The sequence below is a fragment of the Danio aesculapii genome, chromosome 8 (genome assembly GCF_903798145.1).
Source record: "Danio aesculapii chromosome 8, fDanAes4.1, whole genome shotgun sequence".
Lineage (NCBI taxonomy): Eukaryota > Metazoa > Chordata > Actinopteri > Cypriniformes > Danionidae > Danio > Danio aesculapii.
In genome coordinates, this window is record NC_079442.1 from 50606756 (window position 1) to 50634179 (window position 27424).

At 37.6% G+C, this 27424-nt stretch overlaps 3 protein-coding genes across 3 annotated transcripts in view; all 3 read left to right on the forward strand.

Moving 5' to 3' along the window:
- The window catches only part of LOC130233895 (4-galactosyl-N-acetylglucosaminide 3-alpha-L-fucosyltransferase 9-like), a 1497-nt gene extending 604 nt beyond the window's left edge, over positions 1 to 893 (forward strand). The window contains exon 2 of the mRNA XM_056464150.1: positions 1 to 893. This exon is cut by the window's left edge and continues 304 nt beyond it. Within this exon, the coding sequence (XP_056320125.1) occupies positions 1 to 805 (805 nt within the window). The 3' untranslated portion in view covers positions 806 to 893.
- Positions 1 to 27424, forward strand: part of fut9b.1 (fucosyltransferase 9b, tandem duplicate 1) — a 56201-nt gene that overhangs the window by 16381 nt on the left and 12396 nt on the right. The window lies entirely within an intron of this gene.
- LOC130233896 (4-galactosyl-N-acetylglucosaminide 3-alpha-L-fucosyltransferase 9-like) lies at positions 9452 to 10620 on the forward strand. The gene has a single exon (XM_056464151.1). It carries the CDS (start codon positions 9458 to 9460, stop codon positions 10556 to 10558), a length of 1101 nt encoding a protein of 366 aa, XP_056320126.1. The 5' UTR covers positions 9452 to 9457; the 3' UTR covers positions 10559 to 10620.

The following is a 27424-nucleotide window of genomic DNA, read 5'->3' on the forward strand; positions in this document are numbered from 1 at the left end:
CTACAGCGATGCAGACGCTGTCCTCATTTATCACAAGTCCATTAGTTGGGATCTGTCCAACCTTCCTCCGTCTCCTCGTCCTCCGTTCCAGAAGTGGATTTGGTTTCATTTGGAATCACCGACCAACACTCAGAAGAAGCCTGGTCTGGAAAACCTGTTCAACCACACTCTCAGCTACAGGCAGGACGCTGATATTTTCACCAGGTTGCATTTGACAGTGAGGAAGAAACCAGCCGATGACTTCGTCATTCCCAAAAAAGACAAACTGGTTTGTTGGATTGTGAGTAATAACGCTCCTGTAACAGGTGTTGGTGCAAGGAACACGTTTTATCAAGAGTTCAGCAAACATATAAACGTCACTATGTTTGGGAGGGCTTACGCATCGCACTTGGATCATAAGGACTACTATCCTACCCTCGCCAGCTGCAAATTTTACCTTTCCTTTGAGAACTCCATCCACAAGGACTACATCACTGAGAAGATCAATGGTCCTCTTTCAGTAGGAACTGTTCCTGTGGTTTTGGGTCCTCCAAGAAAGAACTATGAAAACTTTTATCCCAGAGATGCCTTTATTCATGTGCAGGACTTTCCAGATCCAAAGTCAGTGGCAGAATATCTGCTTCAGCTGGATAAAGATGAAGATGCCTATCGCAGGTACTTTGACTGGAGGAAATATTTCTCTGCAACTCCTCATTTACTGCAGCAGCAGGAGTTTGATCTGCCCATCTGCACTGCCTGTGACTATATAGCCACACACAAGGAATATAAAGAGATTCATGACCTTTACGAATGGTATTTTAATTAAATTGACCTAAAGAATTTTGCCACACAATGGAATTTATGCAGATTACACGATGTACACTACAGAATATTGGATGCCTTTACAGTATCCTCCTTTGGTCCTTGGCATGGACAAAATGCCAAGGTAATCTGTTGAATCAATAAATGTGTGTATGTTTTTTCACTAGTGGTTGTTTCTGTTGATTATGTGCACTACGGTTCAAAAGTTTTGGGTCTTTAATAGCTTATTGAACGGGAAGCCTACAAAGAGGATGCACTGCTCACACAGCAGCTTATATTACTGCAAACCTTTCTGTTATTACACCATTTGTTGATACAAGTAGGCTTGCGGCATGTATTATGGTCATAGCTGAACAAACAAGTTTACTTGATTAGTTTTGAGTTGACAAAATTAGGCTTTGTTGGTACTATGACTGATTGTCAGCATTAACCTGTTAACTCAGGCTTTGATCTGGAGTTTAGGTAATATTTGCACATGAAGGCGGCACATCAGCAGCCAACAACCAATGCATTGTGAAGGTGTATGTTCGTAGATCAGGGCTGTCATGATTATGAAATTTTTCTGATGGCAAATGTTACTGTAACCTGTAACAATTCATCCTCTGCCTTTAAGACGAGACTAGGGCAACACAATATTGGCAAAAATTGGGATCTGCAATGTTGTTGATTATTACAACAATGATATTTCTTGCAACATTTCCCTAGAGAAATCTGTTTTGATTGGCTTTTTTTTTTAAAATAAATCAACCTATTCATAGTAGGTTGGGTTTAGGGTTGTGGTAGGTGTAGATGTTAGTGCAACACAATAGTTTGGATAGTTAATGTCATGTAGGAGACATTAAATAGATCAATGAAAACTCCAGGAAGTTTCGACGGCCAATTTGAAGCTCAAGTAGCACCCACTTCGAGCTGACCTGCCCATTTGGAGCTGGCTCCGACCTCTGTTTTTACTCTTCTACCAGCCTCCCCAACAGATATGATCCATTCCAGTTTTCATACCATCCAAACCACACTAAAGACGATGCAATTTTCTCCACCCTCTATCTGGCTGTTACCTATGTAGAAAATAAGATCTTCTGTGCTTAAATGCTGTACATTAACTTCAGCTCAGCTTTCAACACAATCCAACAACAGCTCATTAATAAGCTCAACCTGCTGGGCCTTAAAATCTCCCTCTGTAATTGGATCCTGGTCTTTCTAACTGGAAGACTTCAGTCCATGTCAGCCACAACACCTTGAGCACTATCACACTGAACACAGGTGCCCCACAAGGCTGTATGCTCAGCCCACTTCTCTTCCCTCTAACAACCTGTCCCTCAATGTGGAAAAGACAAAGGAGGTTGTGATTGACTTAAGAAGGAACTCTGTTGACCACCCCCCACTAATGGTGTAGACAGCCACCACCGCTAAATTCCTGGGGTGCACATCACAGACGATCTCACCTGGACCACAAACACCATGTCTATCTCTAAAAAGGCAAAACGACACCTACACTTTCTATGCCCGCCGAAAAGGGCAAGTCTCCTTCCACCCATCCTCACTACCTTCTACAGCGAAACCATTGAGAGTTTGCTGACTAGCTACATCACTGTCTGGTACAGGATTCTCCAGCGGACAATGAACATAGCTGAAAAGATCGTGAGTGCCCCTCTCCCTTCCATTCGGGACATTTTCCTTTTACAGTGCTCCAGTAAAGCTGCCTGTGTTGTTAAAGACTCCACCCGTACCTTCTACAGTCTCTTTCAACTCTTGCATCCAGTATTTCTTTCCATCAGGAGTATTTCTATTCCAGCTCTTGTTCTGGAGTATTAAAGCCGGCTGGGCTAGACTACTCAACAGCTTCTTCCCACAAGCTGTTAGAGCCCTCAACTCAGGACCCCCTCTCCTCTTCACCCCACCACACTACACGGAAACCTCATACAATAAGTGAGTGACACAGGTGAGTGAAGTTGACAAACCATCTTTCATCTCCTTGACACTGTAAGCAGCTCTTGCACCAGTTTTGCACATTTGCACTAGAAACTTTCTCACAATCACTGCATATCTCTAGAAAAAAATACTTGTTACACAGGTGAGTGGGCTTGACAAACCACCTGTAGAAACACTTTTCTCTCTTTGTGCACTGGACACTTTACTTAAACTCCATCTTACAAGGGCTCAATAAGGAAAACTGTGTTTACCAAAATCCTGTTTTCTTCAACTTTAAATACCTCTTTTGCACAGTACCTTGCACAATACTGTTCTGTCTCATGTAAAAGTACTTGTAGCGCCCAGAACAGGGTTTAAACATAAAAGCTCATTTTACCTATGCACTGACTGCATTTCAACACAAACAGATCTTATGCTTTATTTTGTAGCGTCTGTTGTACAAACTCAAACTGCTTTAGTAATATGCATATGTCTTAGCCAAATGCAAAAGCAGAGGACTAAACTCACTTTCAAGAGTTCACGCCTAGATTTTGCTTGATACTAGTTACAGGTTTGGCATGCTGTCCCTGCAGAGAATCCTGAACTCGGAGACACTTGAGCCCAGGACTCCCGCCTGGTCGTAAAGCATAGAAGGGTGTCAGGGGTCAGGTAGATCTCGAGAACCTCCCCTGGTATAGGAGGAAAGGGGGAGATGGGGTGGATGGTGGGATTCTTCTTTTATATATATGTATTTTTAGGGGGTTTTCACCTTTAATTTGGATAGGAAAGTGGAGATTACGGACAGGAAATTATTAGGAGCAGAGAAAGGGAAAGAGTCGGCAAAGGACCTCAAGCCGGGAATCGTACTCGGGTCGCCATGTGACTTTGGTGCTATGTGTTGGCCCATTTAACCACTAGGCTATTGGCGTTCTTCTTAAATGAAGATTAGGGGAATGTATGACAAACTGGGAAATTCATTGGAGGCTTGGATTTATCTGATAGGTTTATAGATGATTGTTTATGCGGGACCAGCCACAATCAATTAGGGCTGGACGATATGGCAAAAAAATTGACGCAATTTTTTTTTTATATCAATCGATAATTATCATGATAAATGTCAAATCTTGATATCTATAAATTTCCAGCGTGCCAATCACTTTGTGCAGCTGATTTAACACGTTTTGTGAAATGTTTCAGCTGTCTGACAACATAAATAATAAAATAATAAACAAAAGAACAATCTTAATTCAGCATTTACTGTTCAAGTTTTCAACAACCAAAGACATTACCTACAAGTTATTGGATGTTATTGTTCAACATCAGAAAAAATAAAACTAGTTGCAGTTTTAAAATGACAGTTTTGATGACATGAGTCGTCTGCAGTTTGCTCTGTCACCTTGCTCTGTTTTGTGTCGGAACGCTAAAAACTAAGTAGCTCCAGACTACTGATGTTTAGGGATGTTTCTTGTCCACAATGTCTGTGACTGACTTTTTTAACCTTATTTTTCTTACTCCAAGTGCAACTAACACTGTATGGCTATAAACTTGTACTGCATGTGGCACCCGGAAGGGCAGGCTGCAAAACGCCTGTGCAGCGTTACGCATAGTGTGTAAATATTATCGATCAAACTGTCATTGTCGTTTTATCGAGAACAAAAAAAATATATTGTGATAATTATCGTGATCGAATTATCACCCAGCCCTACGATTAATCATAGCACATGATCCTCTCAAAATTTATGAAACTTCATATAGTTTGACAAACTGCGACTGTTGGACCACGTGAGACTCTTTAGGTGAGAATGTAGTTGTTTAGATTTAGAGCGACCATTCAGCCTTTCATTCCCCAGCTAGACCACCATTGTGATGGACACTAATTATAGGATCTTTTAAAGGGCCATGAAACCCCCTTTTTCAGTTCAAGTCTACCTTAGAACATTTTCAAAAAATGCTCCGAGATGGGTGTGGAGCAGCGCTGTGAGGAGTGGGTGTGGCCATGCACAAGGGAAAAAGAGCGGAGCGAACTGTCAGTTGGCTCACAAAATGAGACGCAAATGGTGAGGAGACCCATGATTTTATAGTTTACAAAGTTAAAATTCTAATAAATAAACAGTAAGTGATGTAACGCCCTGCTACATTTGTCATTCATCATTTTATTTACACATAACCACAATTAGTTCTATCATTATAAAGATATTTGTGTTTATATAAGCACTATAAATGAGGAGGACTTCTCTCCTCCTCAATCCCTGGGTCTGAATGCTGACACACTGGAAAGCAATGCAGCCTCTTGGCCTATCTATTTCAACCTATGCTGGTAATCTGGAGGATTTTAAACATGTGCGAACACAGCAGCACGGATGAAGGCGATGTGTTTTAATGGTAACCAGATGGTAACGAACTCCACTTATAAAAGACAAAGTCTGCCACTCTTCAATTCTCATACAGCTCTCCCGACAAACATGCTTGCTGCAAACCAACAGCTTTTCTGTATCGACCCGGACAGCATTGCGGGGGAAAACATGCAACAAACCCTGTGGATCATGGAAACAAACACATACGACTGCGGTCTCACCCAGTCATTGGGTCTCCCAGCTTGGCAGGTCTGCTTTGCCTTCGGAAAGCGCCTTATCTCATGAATAATTAAGAAGCAGGCTCTTCATAGGATAAGAAAATTACGCTATGAATAATAATGAGAAACCGACGCCTCATCACTCCACTCGCAGTTTTGCGCTACGTCATCGATAAATGATCCTGCCCCAAAATTTATTTTAAACCCAGAAGAAGAATTTAGCTGACAAAAGCTCAAAATTATCCAGTTTTCCCAACAATAAAAGCTGACAGGTGCTAACATTGTCTTAACTGATGCTCAACACACAAATCTGTTAACATCTTAAAGTACTCCAGGGTTTCTTGAACCTTTTAAATTTCCAATAAATTCTTCCAAAAGATGGTTTAGGTCATTTAATAATGTGTTTCCCCTAACATTATATTCGGGATAGGGGTGAATACGTGCGAATAGAGGCAAATTATTGCTGCGTGTTGTGAATGACGTGGAATGCCGCAAATGTAGAACAAAACATGTTTATTTTATTTGACATTTCTTGCATTTATGAGGAAAAAACTTTGTTGTGGATTTGACATCTCTCTAGGGCTGGGTGATTAATCGAAATGTAATCGAAATCAACATTTAGAATCTTTAATCCAGGGGTCACCAATCACGGTCCTGGAGGGCCGGTGTCCCTGCAGGGTTTAGCTCCAACTTGCCTCAACACACCTGCTTAATTGTTTCGAGAATACCTAGGAAGACCTTGATTAGCTTGTTCAGGTGTGTTTGATTAGGGTTGGAGCTTAAATCTGCAGGACACCGGCCCTCCAGGAACAAGCTTGGTGACCCCTGCTTTAATCGATTGAATTTTTCCAGGACGATTTTTTAAACTACTTTTGCTACTGCATGTAGAGTCATGTGACACCACTCTGTTAAAGGCTGAAGAGGGTTTCTCACCAGATGCGCCGTGACAAGGCGCGCACATGACAGTTGGAAGCAGGGCTTTATATTAACACAAACCACCCACCTGCCAACTGCGGGTAGATTTCAGCGGTGGAGGGTAAGACAGACACTCCCACTAGCCACTTTGGCTGGTTGAAAATAATTTTCCTGGATAATAATTCTTAAAAGCAGGGTTCGACAATAAGGATGGTCCAATATGCATGCAAAGGCGATCTTAGAATTGAGAAGCAACACGACTGACAAAAATAATTGCTTTCGCAGCTAATACCGAAGCAAGCAAATACCGAATGAGAGGAGAATCACTCGCCCTAACAGCTGAGGTGATGCGCACGACTGTTTATAACGCATGCTCTCTCCTGTTACCTTTCGTGAAGCAACTGTCTAGAAACACAACTGATGTGATCGGTTCTCTTTCAAATAGACTAGACAAAAAGTGATGAACATGCACCCACAGTCTTGCTGCTTTCAAGATATCCAGAGTTGACTTATTGTAAGCAGCACCGGTTGCTTTCGTTTGAACTATTCTTTAAACAGATTATTTATGGGTCTAACGTTAACCATGTGTGTGTTATCATCCTTTCATTAGAACACGGTATGTTTTTTACATGCTTTCTTTTGTGTTCATATGGTTTAATTATTATTTTTTACAATACATTGCTTTAATAGGAGATTAACTCCCCATTTATGTGTGATTAACTGGTGATCTGGGAGCTTTAACCAGGACATATTACTCTGCATATGTTTTGTTAAATAAAAAGTACATGTAAACAGCTATATTGTGCTTGTTTTGACACATTTAAAATTTGTGGCTTAAATAATTAATTGTTTATGTTTGGTGTGGTCAGAGATAAATTTGGAAAATCTTTAATTTTGAGCTCTGAAAATGATGTGAAATAAAAACTAATTGTAAAACTATGAAACCATGACCCATTTGCTCATGATCATTGAGCAAGCTCATACACGACACACACAAAGTGAAATGAATGAGGAGGCATGTGGAGATTACGCAAAATCTAAATCAAGTCATTTTAGCATGTCAAACTCGTATATATGTGTATAAAATATATTTTCCCAACAATAAAATTGTGGCTAGTGAACATGGCGAGTGGCTAGTAATATTGGAAAACTACTAGCCACAGTGTCTGGTGATCAAAACGTCAAGCCCTGGTTGGAAGTATAGCGCACCAGACGCACAGATTCGCATGTTATTGAATATGAAACTATTGAGATGGCGATCTGTGGTGTGGCAGAAATATGAACAATGTCTTGAGTCATCGCTGGGCTCCTTGGACAGCCGCTGACCTGTGGCGCCGGTGTGCGTACCCTGATAGAAATCTGTGCTTAGTTTAATTCTAAAATGCATGGTGCTGTGTGGCACGACATGGCGATGCGGTGTGCACCCCCTCCCCCCCTTAAGCATAATTTATTTTTCTGCGCCCACTTTGCAGCCACATCTGATCTCTGGTCAAATTGGACGATAGACTAATTCTTGAGTAGGCATGGGACGATAACCGTTTCCAAGGTATACCGCGGTTTGGAAAAGTCAAAGTTTTAATACTGCCAAAATTGTCTGTAATACCGTCCCTAAGGTATGTAGGTAAGATTTTTTATGTACATTTTTTTAAGTTTTTTTTAAAACGGTATATCCAGCAGAAAAAATATCCAAAGATGCTGTTTTGAATTGTAAAGAAATCTGAAACTAATGAAGACAGAAGTCAATGATTCATCTAAATTATATGGCCTGACATGTTTATCGCTCAAAAATATCATAAATCTTTCAAAAAGTAAAATATATTGTTTTCAAAGGGGAAAAAAGTTGTAGTTTTTTATCCAGACATTTAAAAAGAATTTATTTTAGAGCAGTAATCACAATACCGTGATTTATTTGTATTAAGGTTATCATACCGTCAGAATCTTACACCGATCCATGCCAAGTCTTGAGTCTTACTTTGCACTACAGCTGCACCAGAGATGCCTAGAGATGGCATATTTACCATTACATTAAAACGGTGCATATTTTAAACACATTTTTTTAATATTATTTAGAGGATATTTGATTTAGAAGAGATACTGTTTGTTTTCTACTTTTAATATGAAAAACTATTATTTTCACTAATTTATAAGGAAAAAGTGACAATCATAGATATGATTAAATAATAGATAGATAAGTTTGTTTCCTTCAATTATTTTAAAATCAAGTAATGCACCCTTCATTCAAACATCTCAGATATGTAATGTGTGAGCATGTTTACTGTACAAAACCTGTCAGTGAACTACGAAGTCAAAAAAATTTACTAAAACATTCATTAATCGTAATTGAGTTAAAATGTTCAATTAATCGAGATCTTGATTTTAGGCTAAATCGCCCAGCCCTTCATTTCTCCATTATGGATATGACTGATATGAAACTGGCACTTGTGTTACTTTGGTAAATCGTTTGAAAACATTGACATTTTTGGGCATTTTTACAGTACTGTAAAATGCAGGCCTACACAACTTAAAACGGTTTCACTGTTCGGTGTGAACCTATTATTTTCTTTCATAGCAAGATTGACGTCCATGGAATTGCTCTTCTAGAGTTACTAAAACTAAAGTCTGAGTGCTTTGGTTTCAGATAACATCAGCCAGCACAGTAAATAATTTGTTTTTTAAAACTTCGACAACCTGTTTATATCTAATACCTTACTCACAGCAATATAGAGATTGTGTCCAAAACAAGCACTCCAGTTGTAGCTCTAAAAATGCTATGTATGCCAGCATGTATAACTCTCTGTTGTGTTTGTTTTAGATGATTAACTGTCAAAAGGGACGCTGCCATAGTGATATTTTCATACTAAATTGTGATTGGTCAGTGTCATAACGTCTCTTCTTAAGCATTGGTGCATCCTTCAGGTGTTTCCATGCTCAACAAGCCAGATTATTGGCCATTCTTTTCAGGAAAGTCAAGTTTTAAAGGAACCCTTCCGTATTTCTGCCTATTCATTTAGTCCTCAGACACGGGCTTTATGTGACACCACACCGCGTTCGCTTTCTTCTTTATCCAGGTGAGGAACTGAACAAAAACATTTATACCAATAATGTAATTAGCAATAAAGTTGAGTAGTTTTGTTAAGGATAATAATACTACTGTTTCATGATTAACTTGCACTACTATAGCTTCTGTTTGTCATATTATATTGAATTATTTTAGATTAGTCTGTGAAAATGCATCATTACGTTTTCTCTTCAGATCTGAAAATGTCAAGAACAAATGGCTTATCACTGTGTCGTCTGGGTATAGTAGTGGCATTAGCAGGCATCGTCTGTTTGAGCATTATGTTTTTCTGGTTTTCTCCTTCACCGATGTGTCCTCCTCAATTTGTTCAACACTATGAAAGGAGCTCTGCCAAAAGCAGCAAGTCTCTTACTGACACAGCAGAACACAAACCTATTCTTCTGATGTGGTTCTGGCCTGAAGATTTCAGATTTGACCTGAATGACTGTAAAAATATCTTCAATATCGATAGTTGTCTGTTGACGGATAATCGATCTCTCTACAGCGACGCAGACGCTGTCCTCATTTATCACAAGTCCATTAGTTGGGATCTGTCCAACCTTCCTCCGTCTCCTCGTCCTCGGTTCCAGAAGTGGATTTGGTTTTACTTGGAATCACCGACCAACACTCAGAAGAAGCCTGGTCTGGAAAACCTGTTCAACCACACTCTCAGCTACAGGCAGGACGCTGATATTTTCACCAGGTTGCATTTGACAGTGAGGAAGAAACCAGCCGATGACTTCGTCATTCCCAAAAAAGACAAACTGGTTTGTTGGATTGTGAGTAATAACGCTCTTGGAACTGGTGTCGGCACAAGGAACACGTTTTATCAAGAGTTCAGCAAACATATAAACGTCACTATGTTTGGGAGGGCTTACGCATCACACTTGGATCATAAGGACTACTATCCTACCCTCGCCAGCTGCAAATTTTACCTCTCCTTTGAGAACTCCATCCACAAGGACTACATCACTGAGAAGATCAATGGTCCTCTTTCAGTAGGAACTGTTCCTGTGGTTTTGGGTCCTCCAAGAAAGAACTATGAAAACTTTTATCCCAGAGACGCCTTTATTCATGTGCAGGACTTCCCAGATCCAAAGTCAGTGGCAGAATATCTGCTTCAGCTGGATAAAGATGAAGATGCCTATCGCAGGTACTTTGACTGGAGGAAATATTTCTCTGCAACTCCTCATTTACTGCAGCAGCAGGAGTTTGATCTGCCCATCTGCACTGCTTGTGACTATATTGCCACACACAAGGAATATAAAGAGATCCATGACCTTTACGAATGGTATTTTAATTAATGTTTGATCACCTCTGATTGTGGAGTTTGATGAGGATTTTGATTGAGGTGTTGGATAATCATGTTTAAGAGGATTGTGGGAAATGGTGGAGATTAGTTCGTTATCTATGAGCACTGACATTTAAAAAATGTTCATTTCTCATTTACATTTGATTTTTAAACACATCTGATTGGCCATCATGTTCACATGCTCAACAGATATGACTGTGATTAGCTCCAGTGATCATCGCTTCAAGTGCTTAGATAAACGGATAATTGAAAGCTCTATATATCCATCTATGAGCAGACATATAAGCAATCAGCTGACAGAGAAGCTAATAGTCCAATCCGGTATCTTGATCATACAAAGATCATACAAAATTACACACATAAAAATACACACACCTCACGCATATATACAGTGTGTGTGTATGATTCTTTCATAACACATGTTTCTTTAAGCCTAGATCACACAATAGCTGCATTTTCACTGTCGGGCTAGTGCAAACAAGGGCTTTTATCAGACCGGGTCATGCCAATACTCAGGAGCATGAGCAGTGAGGCTGAAATCATGTCGCGTTTCACTGTCAGGCTAGTAGCTTGCAGCGCGTCATGCAAACCCCACCCCAGAACGTCCCCCGAATCAAACATCACACAACCCACTTCAGCGGAAATCCGGCAGATAAAACACACCATCGCATTAGGGCTGTGCGATAACACGATATTTGATCGTGGACGATCAAAATTACTGCACGATCCACTTTTTCGGAAGAATCGTTGTATCGCCATATAAAGTGCACAACACTTCATATCCTTTGCAGTTCGATAGACAGAGTCGGTGACAAAGAAGGGAAACACAGAGTTGGTTCCTAAAAAAAATTCAACTTCTGTAATATGGAAATGGTTCGGATTTTTGCTAACAGACACAGCGCAAACAACAGTTATTTGCAAATGTTGTAATGATAAGATTCGCACGACGGATAGCAACACAACAAACCTTTTTAACCACCTCAAGAGAAAGCACCCGAAAGAATATGCGGAGAGTCAAATTTTAAAAGGACCCCACGCGAGTACATCACCAGGTACAACCAAGCAGCCAGAAACGACAAGGCTTAAACAAACGACTCTAACGAAAGAAACATATCACAAAGGAACTCCGTATGAGAGAACGAGCAAGCGCTGGAAAGACGTAACTGATGCCGTGACATTTTACCTGACCAAAGACATGATTCCATGATTTCATGATGGAAAATGAGGGCTTTAAAAGATTGTTCAAAGTCGTAGATCCACGTTACGAAATACCCAGCCGCAAATATTTTTCCTCCACTGCCATTCCACAGCTTTATTCAGAGTGCCGCAGCAAGATTCAAAATAAAATTCAAAACGTAAAGTTTTTCGCTACAACGGCTGATTTAACAAAAATCTATGGTACTTAACAGAGTACAAAAGGTAGTTTACTGTTTGTATGTTTATTTTTCTTTTCTAAGCCAATGTTTATTTTGGGAGTTATGCTAAAGTCTGTGCACTTGCATTGACAGTTATATTTTTATTTAAACTTTATTTAACTTTGTAAAAAAATAAGCCATTTACATTTTTGAAGGTGTTGCTGAGGATCTATGTCTAATAAGCTGATTTGTTAGACTTGTTAAACTAAGATTTGTTAGATTTGTTAAACAAATGTTCATTTTGATGGTACAGTAATTGTAATGCAAGTCTTGTTGAATGTTCTTTCTTTGCAGAATAGCACTTGCATTAAATCTTCACTTGATTAAAATATTCTTATACATACATGCTAAGAGTATATTTTTATATGAAGGCATTAGTTTGGTTGTATTGTACCTTTGTAATTTGCAAAAAAATTCTTAAAAAACCAACTTAAAAAAAAAAAAATCGGGATAAAAATCGTGAATCGTGATTTCCCCAGAAAAAATCGGGATATGATATTTTTTACATATCGCCCACCCCTACATCGCATCATCACGATACGATTAAAATGAAGACAACCGAAACGAACAAATGACACATTACTGTACAGCATTACATTATATGTCTATGCGCACAGGCCTGTGTGTTATCATTCATTATATTTGATTACTCGCCGACCGACTGTCGGCATCGAGTGGTCACGCCACTAACGGAGGCATGACCCAGCGCACCCTCCATAATATAAGACCACAGAAATTTTGCAGTAATAACTCGGTATAAAATGTATCTCATAACATCATCGTTTCGGTAGACGCCGTCAAACATTCAGCCCAAATCCTCCGGAGAGACCTAAAACATGCATTTTTTCATGGGCTATATGACACTTAATAGGTAATTCCCCTTTATTTAAAAGAATAATTTAAGGATGTTGCATATTATTTGGTTATCTTAAGTAAGGGAACCGTTAAGTGTTTCAGGACATAAGTAATAAAATATAGCCTATATTTCGTTGCGCTCAACAGCTATCCACTAATAAATAGTTAATAATAAAGTTCTACATTTAAAATGATTATTTTTTATTTTACCACGTCATATAAAACATAAACATTTGTTTGGGGACATAGAACACATTTTTATGTGCAGTTTTTCCCAATCCGTTTATAAAGCAGCGCTGTGCAGTACTGGAAAACAGAAAAGAAGGTAGTTTCTGATGGTTTCAGTCACCCAAAAAATGCTCTGTTTGTACGATTTGATTAATATCATCGTATCCAAATACTTTATAAATAATATTTCAAAACTCCTCCGTTGTTCATTGTTTTTAGAAAATATCTCAAATCTCTTTTTCAGATAGGTCTTTGTCAAATTAAAGTTTAAAATGGCTTAAGATGGTTTAACTTACTGTATGTATTGTATATACCTAAATTATTTTAGCTTTTGTTTGTTTTATATTGGTTTATTTATTTAATGTTTTTTGTTATATCCGATATTTGTAATTCTGTAAATGATTTCAATATAGCATTAGGCTATTTTATCTACAAAAGTGGACACAGATTTGTAAAGTTTTCTGTTGTATCCATATTTTGTATTAGGCCATCTCCAAAATAAAGAGAAAGAAAGAAAGATACCCAGCCGCTCGCGGCATCAACAGAGCTGGGAAGAGAGCTCTTTTTTGGCCAGTTTCTCACGCGTGCGTCTAAATTTGCATGTTTATTGCACCTTTTAAACATGTTTAACACCTTTTAAACTTGACAAAATCTCTCGACAACTGAAAGTTACTGGCTGCTGTGTCTTTAATATGGTGTAAAGATTATTATGCTTTATTGAAACATCAAGGAGGACGCAGAAAAGAAAAGACTTTTTTTAAGGGAAACATAAACGCAATCATAAGCAAAAAGACCCCTAGTCTATAATGTGTTTTATGGAATGAGCTATTTTAAACTGACCAGTAGCTATGTTTTTTCTTTCCCTTATTTATCTATTTATTTTTGGCGCATATACTCGTGTGCGATCTGAAAACTAGTGTAATGGCAGATTCGGGCATACTCCGCCTCTTTTTTTCACTCTGCCCTGAAGCTCCAGCTGGTCCTCTTTGCTGGCCCCCGAGGAAGCCCCGCTTTGGCCCAATCAGGCCCCGGAAGTGACAGTGGAAACGTGACTGGCCCTGGATCGCACTGGCTCTCTCGCTTTAGGTACAATAGTGGAAACGCTGCTAGTGTAGACTATTGAACACTGGTTGCATTTACATCTGTTTTTCTTAGTGGTTTTGTAAATCAAACATTATTTTGTAATCTTTTTTTAAATACGCTCCTGTGGATTATGTACACCATTATTAAACTATTTGTTTTACGCAAAAATTGGTGTCACAAAGCCAGTGTCTGAGGACTAAATGATTAGCCAGAAATACTTGAGGCTTTCTTTAAAACTTGACTTTCCTGAAAAGAATGGGCAATAATCTGGCTTGTTGAGCATGGAAACACCTGAAGGATGCACCAATGCTTAAGAAGAGACTTTATGGCACTGACCAATCACAATTTAATATGCAAATATCACTATGACACCATCCCTCTTGACAGTTAATCATCTAAAGCAAACACAGCAGAACACACATAGAGGGCTCGTACATGCATACTGGTGTAATTACAGTAACCATATAACAGATATTTATCGAACAAAAGCATTTTTAGAGCTACACCTGGAGCACTTGTTTTGGACACCTTGCTGTAAGGTATTAGATATAAACAGGTTGTCAAAGCTTTGAAAAACAATTTTAATTGTCAGTTTTGGGGCTTTTTGTTCTTGAATTGCCAAATGATGTCAGATTATTATAACTAAATTGTAGTTTTAAGTATTAATATATAACATTGTTTCACATGAAAGGTAATAATTTATATGTAAAATACAAATACACTTGCATACTTTTGATTTTATATTCTTTTATGCATCACTTAAGGTGAGGTACTCACTATATCTGTGTCTAACTGGTGTCACCAATAATTATGAGAATTCTAAATCACAGTCAGTAAGGATGTGTTTTTAAGTACATCACCTGACTCTTTAGATTAAGGGATCAGTCATGGGCTTTTCCATCATGAGAACACTCCCTACAGATTTTAAATTGGAGTCACTGTTTAATTCAGTTGAGTTTATCTGCTAATTTATTTGAAAGATGTGTGTGACCATTTTTACTGTTTATTATTAAGAAACAGGTGTAGAGAAAGCACTGTAAAAAATAATTGGAGTTAAGGGTTCGTTCACCCTAAACCCTAAAAAGTTTCATTTCCTCACCCTTCACTTGTTCAAAACTGAATAACTCTTTTCAGTGTTAAACAGTTGGCTATTCTAAAGTGAAAGTAAACGTTCATAGAAGTGACACCTTCCTAAATTACATTTCCTCTCTTGCTGCATCAGAATTTCACTTCTAAAATAATGCCTCTATTACTCCGATCAAGCTGCTTAGTTCTTCCTGTTTTTTGATTACGTGCCCTTCAGAATAACTTTTTTAAAATACTGTAAATGGTTGATTAGTAGGCTGTATATTTGATTTTTGGATTTTGCTGATGTATGTTATTTAAGTGTTACATTTAGGCTTGTTTTTACAATGTAAAGCAATGTAAATCGATATAAGCGTGACCACAGAACCATGATACGAAATGACAATTTTATAACTGTCCAACACCTACTGTGGATACGTGATACCTGCACACAATTCAGTTCAATTCAGGTTTATTTGTATAGCGCTTTCTCCAATAGTTATCGTTTCAAAGCAGCTTTACAAAAAGTGCACATTATTGCATGACAATCAAATGAAATAAAGCTACAATTAGGGTTTGGTCGATAGACGATGCCATTGTCCATCGATGGCTGATAGACTAAGCTGGCATCATGATCGTCTGCCTGGCCGCTCGTGAAAAATACACACTTAGGCCCTGTTTACACTAATACGTCTTAGTTTTAAAATGGAATTTGAAAACGATCCACGTCCACCTTGGCCTTTCACCTAGCATTTCTAAACAGCCCATCCTTCCAAACTATACTGCTGAAAATGCACATCACGTGACCATTCGCATGTCTGAGCTCCAGGCAGTCAGCTGGTGCTTTGAGCACCGTTAGAAATTTTATCAAGAATGTACTGCCGGATGGCGTCTCACTATAGTTGTTAAACGTGATATTTAATTCGTCTTGTCTCTATCTGACGACTCTTCTGTCTTCTGAATCTATCAGGTAACGTGTCACAGCATCAGTACACTGCTTCAATCTTTCACTTTCACGCTTTTCCTTAGTAATTTTAGTAAAAACCTCAGATACTGTTGGTTGTGCACCTTTTTTACCATCCAAGTTTGTCAACGCCATTATAACGACGCAGATCACTCTGCCTGTTCATGCCAGAGTCCCGTGGAAAAAGTGATTGGCTGGTGGTAATTTGTGTGTGACTTATCTTTATTTATTTATGATTTGGTTATGGTAAAACAAAGACAGTGCGGGTCAGGTAGTTGAAACGGTAGGCTTTGAATAATTAATTTGTTATGAATTAATGAATAATTCATAAATTATTAATTCACCGCCACCTACGACCATCGCCATCATCCATCGCAATGTATCACATTAGACATCGTACAATGCCAAATTGGTCGACATTGCCCAACCCTAGCTACAATCAAATATAAGTTATGTGTGGACATTTCAGTCCAGATAACTTCCAAAAGTTTATTTTGTGTTACATCTAACTTGTCTTTGAGTTTAATTTTAAACTGGAGCTTGAGAACTGTAGAAGAGAGCAGGCACATATACACAAGTTCAGTAAACTCAAATGTTTGCAGCTGGTTGCAGTATATTTTTAAAGAGATAGCTCACTCAAAAATGACAACTCCGTCATCATTTACTCACCTTTTACTTGTTTCAAGCCTTTAAGTTTCTTTCTTCTGTTGAACACAAAAAAGAAATTTAGAAGAATGTTGGAAACCTGTAACTATTACCTTGTATAGTAATTTTCCCTACTATGAAAGTCATGGGTTAAGTTTTCAGCTTGCTTATAATATTCAAAGCCATGTCAGGCATTATATTTCTTAAAGAATATTTTATTCAAATAGCCAGGAAAAGTAAAGTGAGAGGCGTTTGAGATCTAATCTGTGATAAGTTGGACGTTGAATGAAGTGCTGGGGAATCTTTTTGTCTGAACGAATAAGAGAACTGTAATAAAATCCCTTTTTAGTGTTGTCTCATGCAAACTCCACGAAATGTATACTCTCCACTCTGCCTGCTCTCCAACCGGCTTTTCCAGATGTAGTTGCTTGTTTCTGGGTTCTTGAATCAGACCAGATGGTAAAACTATTTGACCAATTATAAAGCAAAACATTCTAACCATTAATAAGCTTTTGAATGTCAACATGAAGTTGGATTATGATAGTTATCATAGTTCTGTTTTATTATGCATGTAGCTAATCAAATCTACTTTGTCAAACATTAACGGTTTAATCGATGTCGTTAATCGAGTAATGTGCTGTAACATGTAAAACGGGATCATGAAAGGAACGTTCAAAAAGCAGCTCATGTAATCATATTTAGGCATGTGCCGGTATCACATTTTCATGCTGCGATTAATTGATTGAGCTTTTATCACGGTATACGGTATTATCACGATATTGTAATTTTACTAGAGAAACAGGTAAAAAAACACAAACTTCAGTTTCGTCAACTTAGTATCTTTAATAACTTTTTAATTAACTAAAAGTACTTCAAACATTTAAATACAAATAAATATAAATAAAACAATACACAATATAAAAGTAAACTTGAGCAATTATATCAAAGTGAATGTGCAAAGGGAAACCGTCTTCGATCAGCAATCGTGGAATGAACTGCCAACTATTCCAGCATGTTTTATGCAGCAGATGCCTTTCCAGCCACAACCCAATATTGGAAATCACCCATACACACTCATTCACACACACTCATACACTACAGTCAATTTAGCTTATTCAATACACTATTCACTCAGCCTATATTCAATAATAAACATAACAAAAACTGCCTGCTAATGCATGGGTAAATCTTCAAAGGGAACAGTGTTACATTTTAACCTTTCACCTCATCCTGCTTGCTGTTTCACTATCTAAACAATGAAAACATAATATAAGTCAAATTTGTTTCATTTTGATATTTGATTTACCCTGTCTCTTTTGCAGAATATCAGTTTTAATAACCAATAATGGCCATTATAACAGTATAACGTACATTAAATTTAAACGATAAAGGTAAGCAATCAGTCAATGTGCAGAATCAGTGTATGTGGTTACATAAATTAATATATTAGCTTATCTTTGCACTCAGCCAAAACAGTTAACTGAGAACAAGTGATTCAAAAGACATAAGAATTGTTAGATAAAGACAACAAGATGAATTCAATATCACGTTTAACAACTATAGTGAGATGAGATCATCCAGCAGATGAACTGTCTGACATGCACTATACTCTTACCTGGGGTTTATGCTTACCCGCTGAACTAGTGGCTGCAGCTCTGGGCAGAGAGTGTGTGGTCACGTGATTTGCGTTTTTAGCCGTGTACTAGAATGAACAGAGAACTTTTCAGAATCGCTAAATGAAACGCCAGTGTATTTCTCGCGATTTCTCTGCGCCTCCCTTGCGTTTCTTCTCTCTGACTCTCGACTATTTTGACAAATACACATAGACGACGCACGCTCACACGGAGTCCAAAAAGTACGTCGGCCCACCGGGAAAGTGCCCGGTCTGCCAGATGGCAAGTCCGCCCCTGCATGTGAGGATTATAGTGCGGTGACAGCGTGGCAAAATGTATTTGGCTGAATCGTAGAAAAGCTGAATAAAGATTGTGTATATGGTCGAATCGAGTGTGCAGTCATTCTTTGATTAATCGTGCAGCCCTAGTCATTTATAACAGAATTTTCATCTTTGGGGGAACTAACAATTTAACCATCAGGAGAGGATTTTAGCTAAAACAACAAACCGCAGAGAGAAATAAAATATCTAAATAGGTAATAGAAAAAGAAATAAACAGCGTAAGCTTCCCTCTACTAAATCACAAGTGCATAGCACAACATATATCTTCTCCAAAAAGGATTGAACATGCTTCAAAAGATAATTGGCACCCTTCCTTTATAGCTTCGCAAGAATTTTCATAAGAAATCCCTCTTGATTAGCAACAAACAAGTTTCAGGGAAAAGTTGTGCTATCAAAGCCTCTCATTATATATAAAAGCAGATATATTATGTACTGTAAATAAGAGATTCATTGTTTATAGTGTTTTTGTGAAAGGTCAGTCATGCTATAGAACAGTGCAACTAAACTAATTTATTTCTCAGTTACCTAACACAAGACAGATAAGTTGTGAGGAAGTCACCAAGACTAAGGAAACAATATTGTAAGCCAGAGTGATCATTATATCTGAGTGTAAATAATGAAGTGTGCATTGAGAATAGTAGAATATGGCTGATCCTCCAGCTGACACTCTCTGTTGCTCAGCAATGTAACACCTTCCATGACGATTCCAAAGGGATTCTCGTAATCAGGGATCATCTTCACACAAAGCCAGGCAAGTTTAGTTATATAGCACATTTCATACACAGTGGCAGTTCAAAGTGCTTTACATGAACAGGAATAAAAGAGACAAGAATAAGAAAATTAAAAAACAAATAATAAAAATGATTAAAAACAGATTAAAGTGTGTTAAAACAGGTTATAAAAGAATGAAAAAGAAAAGAAAGACATAATAGTGCAATCTGTGGGCTGTTGCACAGAGCTCATTCAGTAAAGGCACAGCTAAACAGATGTGTTTTCAGTCTTGATGTGAATGTATCTAATGTTGGGGCACATCTGATCATTTCTGGAAGCTGATTCCAGCAGTGAGGGGCGTAGTAGCTGAAGGCCGATTCACCCTGCTTTGACTGAACTCTTGGAATTTCTAGTTTATTTGATCCTAAAGATCTGAGTGATCTGTTTGTATTCAGTGAGTATATCTGTAATGTATTGAGGTTCTAGGCCATTTAGTGATTTATAGACCAGTAATAATACTTTAAAATCTATTCTGAATGTAACTGGGAGCCAGTGTAAAGACCTGAGGACAGGTGTGATGTGCTCTGATTTCCTGGTTCTGGTCAGAATCCTGGCCGCAGCGTTCTGGATTAGCTGCAACTGTCTGACTGTGTTTGGGAAGGCCCATGAGGAGGCCGTTACAGTAATCCACTCTGCTGCTGATAAAAGCATGAACAAGTTTCTCACTAAGGAACAAAGCATCTAATTCTTGCAATGTTTTAGAGATTATAGTATGCTGATTTAGTTCGTGCTTTAACATGACTACTGTAACTCAGATTTGACTCCTGAATAACTTATTTTTTGTTGTTTGACCCTTAGAGCCAAGGTACACAATCACCTTGAGAACCTCATTTCTGTTCCCAAATGCAGTGACTTCAGATTTCTCTTTGTTTAACTGAAGAAAGTTTAGGCACATCCAACTTTATCCAACGGTAAACTACTTGTCAAAGCAGCTTTATAGGAAGAAATAGCCAACATAGTAGAATCGAAATTAAAAAGTAACACTGAAACATTTTGTCAGTGTTAAAGGGATAGTTCACCAAAAATAAAAAAATCATCAGCATAAGAGTTATTTTCCAAATTGAAGGCAGTTTTCCTTTTTTAAAGGAATCGTCTTAGAAATCCTATTAAATAATTAACACATTTCAAATATCCCCCAAAAGGGTCACATTTCTAATAAAATACATATAAATATACATCTTTAAATTGAACAGTTTATTTAAACATTGGAATTTAGTAGTATTATACAAAAATACTGATATATGCTATATGTCATTCTATATCTTCCATTAGTTCATAGTAATAGACTAGAGCTTTAGAAATTCATAAGGTAGTGGTAATTGTGACAATAGTGACATCTACTGGTCACTACAAGAAGTGACTGCAATAGTTGTGTGTGTGTGTGTGGGTTTTGGTAGACAGAAATGTGTATAATGATATGGGTATGACCTAGGTATTACAACACTGAGGTGGTGACTTGTGCCCTTGTACCAAAACGCTTACAAGTCATACTTAACTGAGTCTTTTAACCTTCAAAATTAGCCACATAGTCCATGTGAGAGTTGGGTTCAGGGGTAAGGTAGGTGAAGGCCATATATTGAGTGTTTTAACAGAATAAAATGCATTATGCCTATGGAGAGTCCTCATAAAACAGATGACCAACTGACTGTTTTTACAGTAGTGCATACGATCATCTAGTAATCATAATAACTTTGCTTGTTTATGAATCATTTCTTTAATTTGCAGTTGCACAGGACCCAAAATTGCTAGCGACACCGCTGATTAGCAGTAACGTAGGTCCGTCCCCGCGTATAATTGTTTTTCTCATTTTTTGTTTTAAAACAGAAAAATTAAGAATAAATGGTTCGTTTATGCACTGAAAAAATAAGTTCTGCAAAATTTATTTGTGTTGAATTTAAAGAAATTAAATTTAGTAATGTTCAACTTAATTTGTTAGTTTAAATTCAGCCCAAATAAATTTACACCCACTTAAATTTAGTAAATCCAAGGAATCATCTTTTGAAGCATTTTTTTGCTAGCGACACCGCTGATTACAAAAACAATTTACAGAAACATTTTTTGTTTTAAAACAGAAAAATGAAGAATAAATGGTTCGTTTATGCACTGAAAAATATAAGTTCTGCAAAATTGTTGCAAACGATTTATTTTTATTGAATTTAAACAAATTAAATTTAGTAATGTTCAACTTAATTTGTTAGTTTAAATTCAGCCTAAATAAATTTACACCCACTTAAATTAAGTAAATCCAAGGAATAATCTTTGAAGCATTTTTTTTCAGTGTGCCAAATTTAAACCTTCTCACGAACATAATTATTTTTTTTCAAATATTTATTTTTGTTTTCGTCACGTTGTGTTTTTACACACAAAATGAAATATGGGATATAACCAAAGTGAATAAACAGCTTTGAAATTTGCTCTCTGTGGGAGCGGGATTTATACACACCCCCTCTCCACTGATTGGTTGACCAAACTTCAAACTGTGCCATCATCAGCTGTTGAGTCTCTATGATTTGATTATCATCTCAATACTTGTCACTAAACATTACAATATTATTGTTATTTGATATAAACGGCAATATTCTGCAGCATATTGCCATTTATTTCTTTTCAAACTTTACTGTTTTCCATCTTTATATTTACTTTGTTTCTGCAGCACTAAATGAACCGCTGACAAACTGACCAACACGTTTTGACTCCACACACTCACCAGGGAAAAACTAAACAACACCACCATCTAGTGGACTGTAATGACATTGCTTTAAATCATCTAACTAAACTTATTATGGAGATTTGAAGGGAATAGTTCACCCAAAACCCCAAAACTGTCCTCATTTACTCACCCTTTACTTGTTCCAAACTTGTTTGAGTTTTTTTTATTCTGTTCAACACAAAATAACCAATCTGTATCCATTGACTTCCACAGTATTTGTTTTTCCTTCTATTAAAGTCAGTGGTTGCAGTTTTTTTCAGCTTTTTCACCCGACGAAAAAAACTCATAAAGGTTTTGAACCATTTGAGTGAACTGTCCCTTTAAAGTGACCGTATTGGTTTCTATTGCTGTATCAATTACTATATGTGGTTGACTCCCGGGTGTCGGCCAGGTCACAGGAACCAGACCAGTAGCTGAATTTGAGAGCTTTTAATAAACAGTTTAATAGAGTTTATACAGTTTCATTTACATTATTTAGAGACTGCCAGAGTCAAATTCAGTTTTGAACTACCCATTTAAACTAGTAGTTTGTATTTTCCCCATGTTTTTTACAACATTTTATTATTGATTACATGTCTGAGCTTAAACTTCTTCAGTTTTTCACCATAATCTTTAATATAATTTGCACTGCATAACTAATATGTCACAGTTCTATTCACAAGTTGGATTTTCAGCACAGAAAGGACAATTGCTGTCGGTCAAAACACTTTCTGATGTTAGGTTGAACTGATCCCATTCATAACCAGTATAACTAGTATTGTATACAATAGCAAATGATCAGTTCTTTTTGTTTGTACAATGTCTAGTCGGGATTAAATAGGCAGAGTGGCAGACAGAACACTTCAGTACTGTGGTTTGTGTAGTTATTGCAAAGTTTAACATTTATATCTGTTTTTAAGGCATGTGATTGTGTGAGCGTTGTGAGAGTTTAAAGCAGGGGTGTCCAAACTCTGTCCTGGAGGGCTGGTGTCTTGCATAGTTTAGCTCCAACTCCTTCAACAGACCTGCCTGGAGCTTTCTAGTATACTTAGAAAGAGCTTGATTAGCTGGTTCAGGTGTGTTTAAGTGGGGTTGGAACTAAAATAAGCCGGACACCGGCCCTAGAACAGAGTTTGGGCAGCCCTGGTTTAAAGCATTTGGGCACAATAATGTTCGAGCTACAAGTTTGTACCTTAAAGTTCGTGTGAAATCTCAATTTTAAATGTTTATTTTGCTGATTCGCATTGTTATTCTTAAGGTGAATAATACACGCAAGTTCGGTGGTGGCTTGCGCTCAGGCGGTCTGGCTGGCGGTGCTCCGCATGCCAGGTGATGCATCTAGCTCTCTTTAGAATTATGTTATTGTTAACCTTTTGTTAACTAGTTTGTTTATTTTAATACTTTGTTTTTATAGCAGGTAGTGGATTATTTTTCATAGTCACATTTTGGTATTTATTTAGTTTAGTGAAGGTAAGCAGTGCCCCGGAAGACTCACCTGTTTTTATTCCTTTTACGGGAGTTGTAGGTAAGATCTGTCCATTTAAAAACAGTATAGTCAGAGACCTGTTTGCTTAGCTGCCCTACCTGTCTATTTGATTTTTGTTTTGTTAATGTTTTGCTTATTTCTGTGAATTAAAGAGTGTTGACGGAACGTCAATTTATTAATTCAGTCGTCTGTGTCTTTCATATGTTCGGCTCAAACCTTGGTCATTGTTGTTCGAGCCAGTGTTGAGTTTTGGGCCGTAACAAAGATAATAAACTGATATCAACATTTAAAGCTTGTAGTTTGTCTCTTCCACCTACTGCACATGGATCAGCGGTTTTATTCACGTCACCTCATACTTTAGTTTCTCATCACATCATAACCAATCAAATGCCAATCAATTTTTAGTATCTGACATGCCCCGCCCCCTTCAAGACGCTTCTCATTTGATGCACTTGAGCTCAACCACTCTCACTGGCAGAGCAGTGATGAACCAAAATCCTATTGGCTGCTTTATAAAAAGACGAGGAGAGGCTACACTACGCTCCACCCTCTCTATGTGTTTCAGTTAAAATTGCGGCAGACATTGAATAAAAATGCATATTTCAACGCACTTCACGAGACCTTAAATCAAAGTCTGAGCATTTGCTTCCACCTTTGGAGTGGTGGTCCTTTTGTTAAAGTTAACCTGATGGATTCCATAGGAACTGCATATTAATACTCTCTCCCACTGTTAGTTTGCTATGAGGGAATGATGCATAAATAAAAAGCCCCGCCCTCTACTCAATATTTCATTTCAGTTGGAAGTACAGTACATCAACACTGAAATAAGTCTCAGCCACTTCCTTTTCACACAGACTTTAACAAAGATTCATTTCATTTGTTTATTTGATAAACTATACAGTGTTATTTTGCATTTTATGATTGAATTTCATTTGTATCTGAGCTATAATATTACTCCTATATTATTACACAGATTCGCACTCTTTTCCTCTTTATATAAGCTCAGAGAATAACTTATCAAAACTAACTTAGACTTGTTAAAGCATTAAACTCTAACAAGCCTTTCTCTTGACTTAAAACACCAAAGATTACTTATATTGTCAACATTTCCCCCTCTTAATTCAGTCCCACACAAAAGCATGCTGGAAACTACATGTCCGCTAGGGGTGGGCGGTACACCGGTGTCATAGTCATCACCGGTGTGACATTGCGCCACGACATGGATTTTCTAATACCGTCAATACCGTAATAAATCAATTATGCGCCTTGAACGGCTGCATTTACATCAATAATAGCTAATTCTAAATAATAAGGCATTCAATTTTCTTCAAACGTTCAGTTGTGGTCCGAATACATGTCCTTATACTACAGGGCTCGAAATTGCAACCATTTTGGTCGCATGAGCGCCCGAAATGTAATCTATGCGCCCTCATAATATATTTGGGAGCATTTGTGTGTCTGAATATAATGGTCGTAGTGCAATCTGATTTGATTTTCTCTAAAAACTTGCTGAATCGCTCTACCCTGCTGCTGTATTGGTTCATATTAGCTGTCAATCACTCAACGCTTCCCGCTGTCAGATAACAGGGAGCTTTTGTTACTGCAGGAAATGCAAACGGCTGAAGAGTGAAAAGTGCACAGGTTTGCAAACCTCACCTAAAGTTATCATAATAATAATGGCGCAGATGACAGCGATCATGACATGAGGTAAATGTTGATCCGCCAGCTGAGATCAATCGAGTGTTTTCAGAGAAGGTGCCCGAATCTCGATGTGTTGCATTCACCACGGTGTCAGCGCAAATGTCTGCTAAATATAAAATCTAGCACTGTACACATCATCGCCAAAGAAACTCACCATTACTAAGTTTACACTGAAACTACGGCTCATAACAAAGAGCGGTATTGCGCTGGTGGTCATCGCGAGAATCCTGCTCTGTCTGCTCTTAAATTGGTGCGGCTGACTCGCCTGCTTTATTCCACCAACACAGAGAAATGAAGATCAGCTCATAACGAGACTGAGCATTTACAATGACCCAAACCAAAACTTTTAAAGAGTGATAGAAGTGAGACTTTCTTTTGTCCGTTCTTCCTTGAGATGTATATTATTTTGCTATTGAAAGTAATACCATGATATTATACCGTCACCGCTCAAAAGATGAAAAATACCGTGATATTAATTTTAGGTCATATCGCCCACCCCTAATGTCCGCTAACCATGTACAGTGCTTCCTCTAGGATTTTTTCCAGCTGTGGCGTCAGACTCTATTGGTCCTTTTACACAGATCTACCAACTACCTGTGGCGTTATTTCATTGACAAATGTCGTGAGCGCAGTATTAGAAGTCGAGATTAAATTCATGTAATACGAGCATGTGAATCTCTGTGCTCGAACGCCGATTTCCTCTGTTGTTCCTCTGCTGAAGTGCGATTTAGTGCGTTTATGTAACGAGTATGTCTCCAACATTCATTAGATTTGCTAGGAATATTTATGAATGTCTCTAATAGACCTACAGAGCAGCATTAATCCGCCCTGAAGTAAAATGAAACGGTTATAAACTCCAGCAAGATCAAGTCATTGTATGCAGAACCACAGACCTTTATCTATAAATAAAGTATCATTATGGAAACTGTTCGTCATAACTGAAAGCTACGTAGTGTTCACTAACCTCTCGCATCACGCACCTGTCAGTCAGTCCGTCAGCACGTCACCTTAACCCTTAAAGACCTAGAGCTATTTTGTTGGCACCTACTGGGCCTATATTATTATTTTTTAAAAAGCAGTTTTATTTTTTATTTTAGCAGTCAGCCTCAAGTGTCTTATATCATTTTAAACAGGAGAATCTGAAGCGTCAATCTGTATCATTTAAAAGTCCAATCTAAAATACTTTTCCTTTTAAAAACATATGAACACTGTTGACTTGTTGATATGACTTTTAAGAAAATTTTAAGAAAAACGATTTTTAAAAGGTGGCATTTTCTAGTTATTACAATCAAAACCTCATGAAGTTTGTTTGTTTTTTCTTTACAAATAAATGCTATGATGGTTTATACTTCCAAAATAAATTTTGTCTACATCCAACATTCCCTGAGCAAATTATAGCTTTTTATTTCAATGTTATTCTAGGTTTTTCAGTGAAAACTGGTACATTCTATTTACTGATGAAGTAGAGGCCCAAGATGCTTGCATTTGTATTTTTCTCTAACTTATTTTAGCAGTCAGCATCAAGTGTCATATATCATTTTAAACAGGATAAGCTAAAGTTTCAATCTTGATTCTTGAAAATTCCAATTTTACATTTTTATTGCTAAAAAGAATAATTTTACAGAATTTTAAGAAAAACTACAAAAAAAAAAGTGCATTTTCCACAGCTAACACAAACAAAATCTCTTTAAGTTTGCTTTTGTTTCTTTAGAAAGTTATGCTAGGATGTTTTATACATCCAACATGCATTTTGTCTACATCCAACATTCCCTAAGCAGGTTATAGCCATTTAATGTTATTCTCAGGCGTTTTTCAGTGGGGGAAAAATGCATTTTATTTACAAGACCAGCACTTCATCTTTGCTGTGTCACTGTTTTGTCATGTTTTTGTGATGTTGTGCATGCAAAAGTACTTAGTATGAGAATTATTTCATGCAAAACAGCATTTTTTGCGTTTTTTTTTTTTGTCCGCATGTACATTACAGCCCATATTTCTCATTTTG

What these genes read in the sequence shown, in the direction of transcription:
- LOC130233896 (XM_056464151.1), top strand. Translation starts at nt 9,458, where the DNA reads ATGTCAAGAACAAATGGCTTATCACTGTGTCGTCTGGGTATAGTAGTG.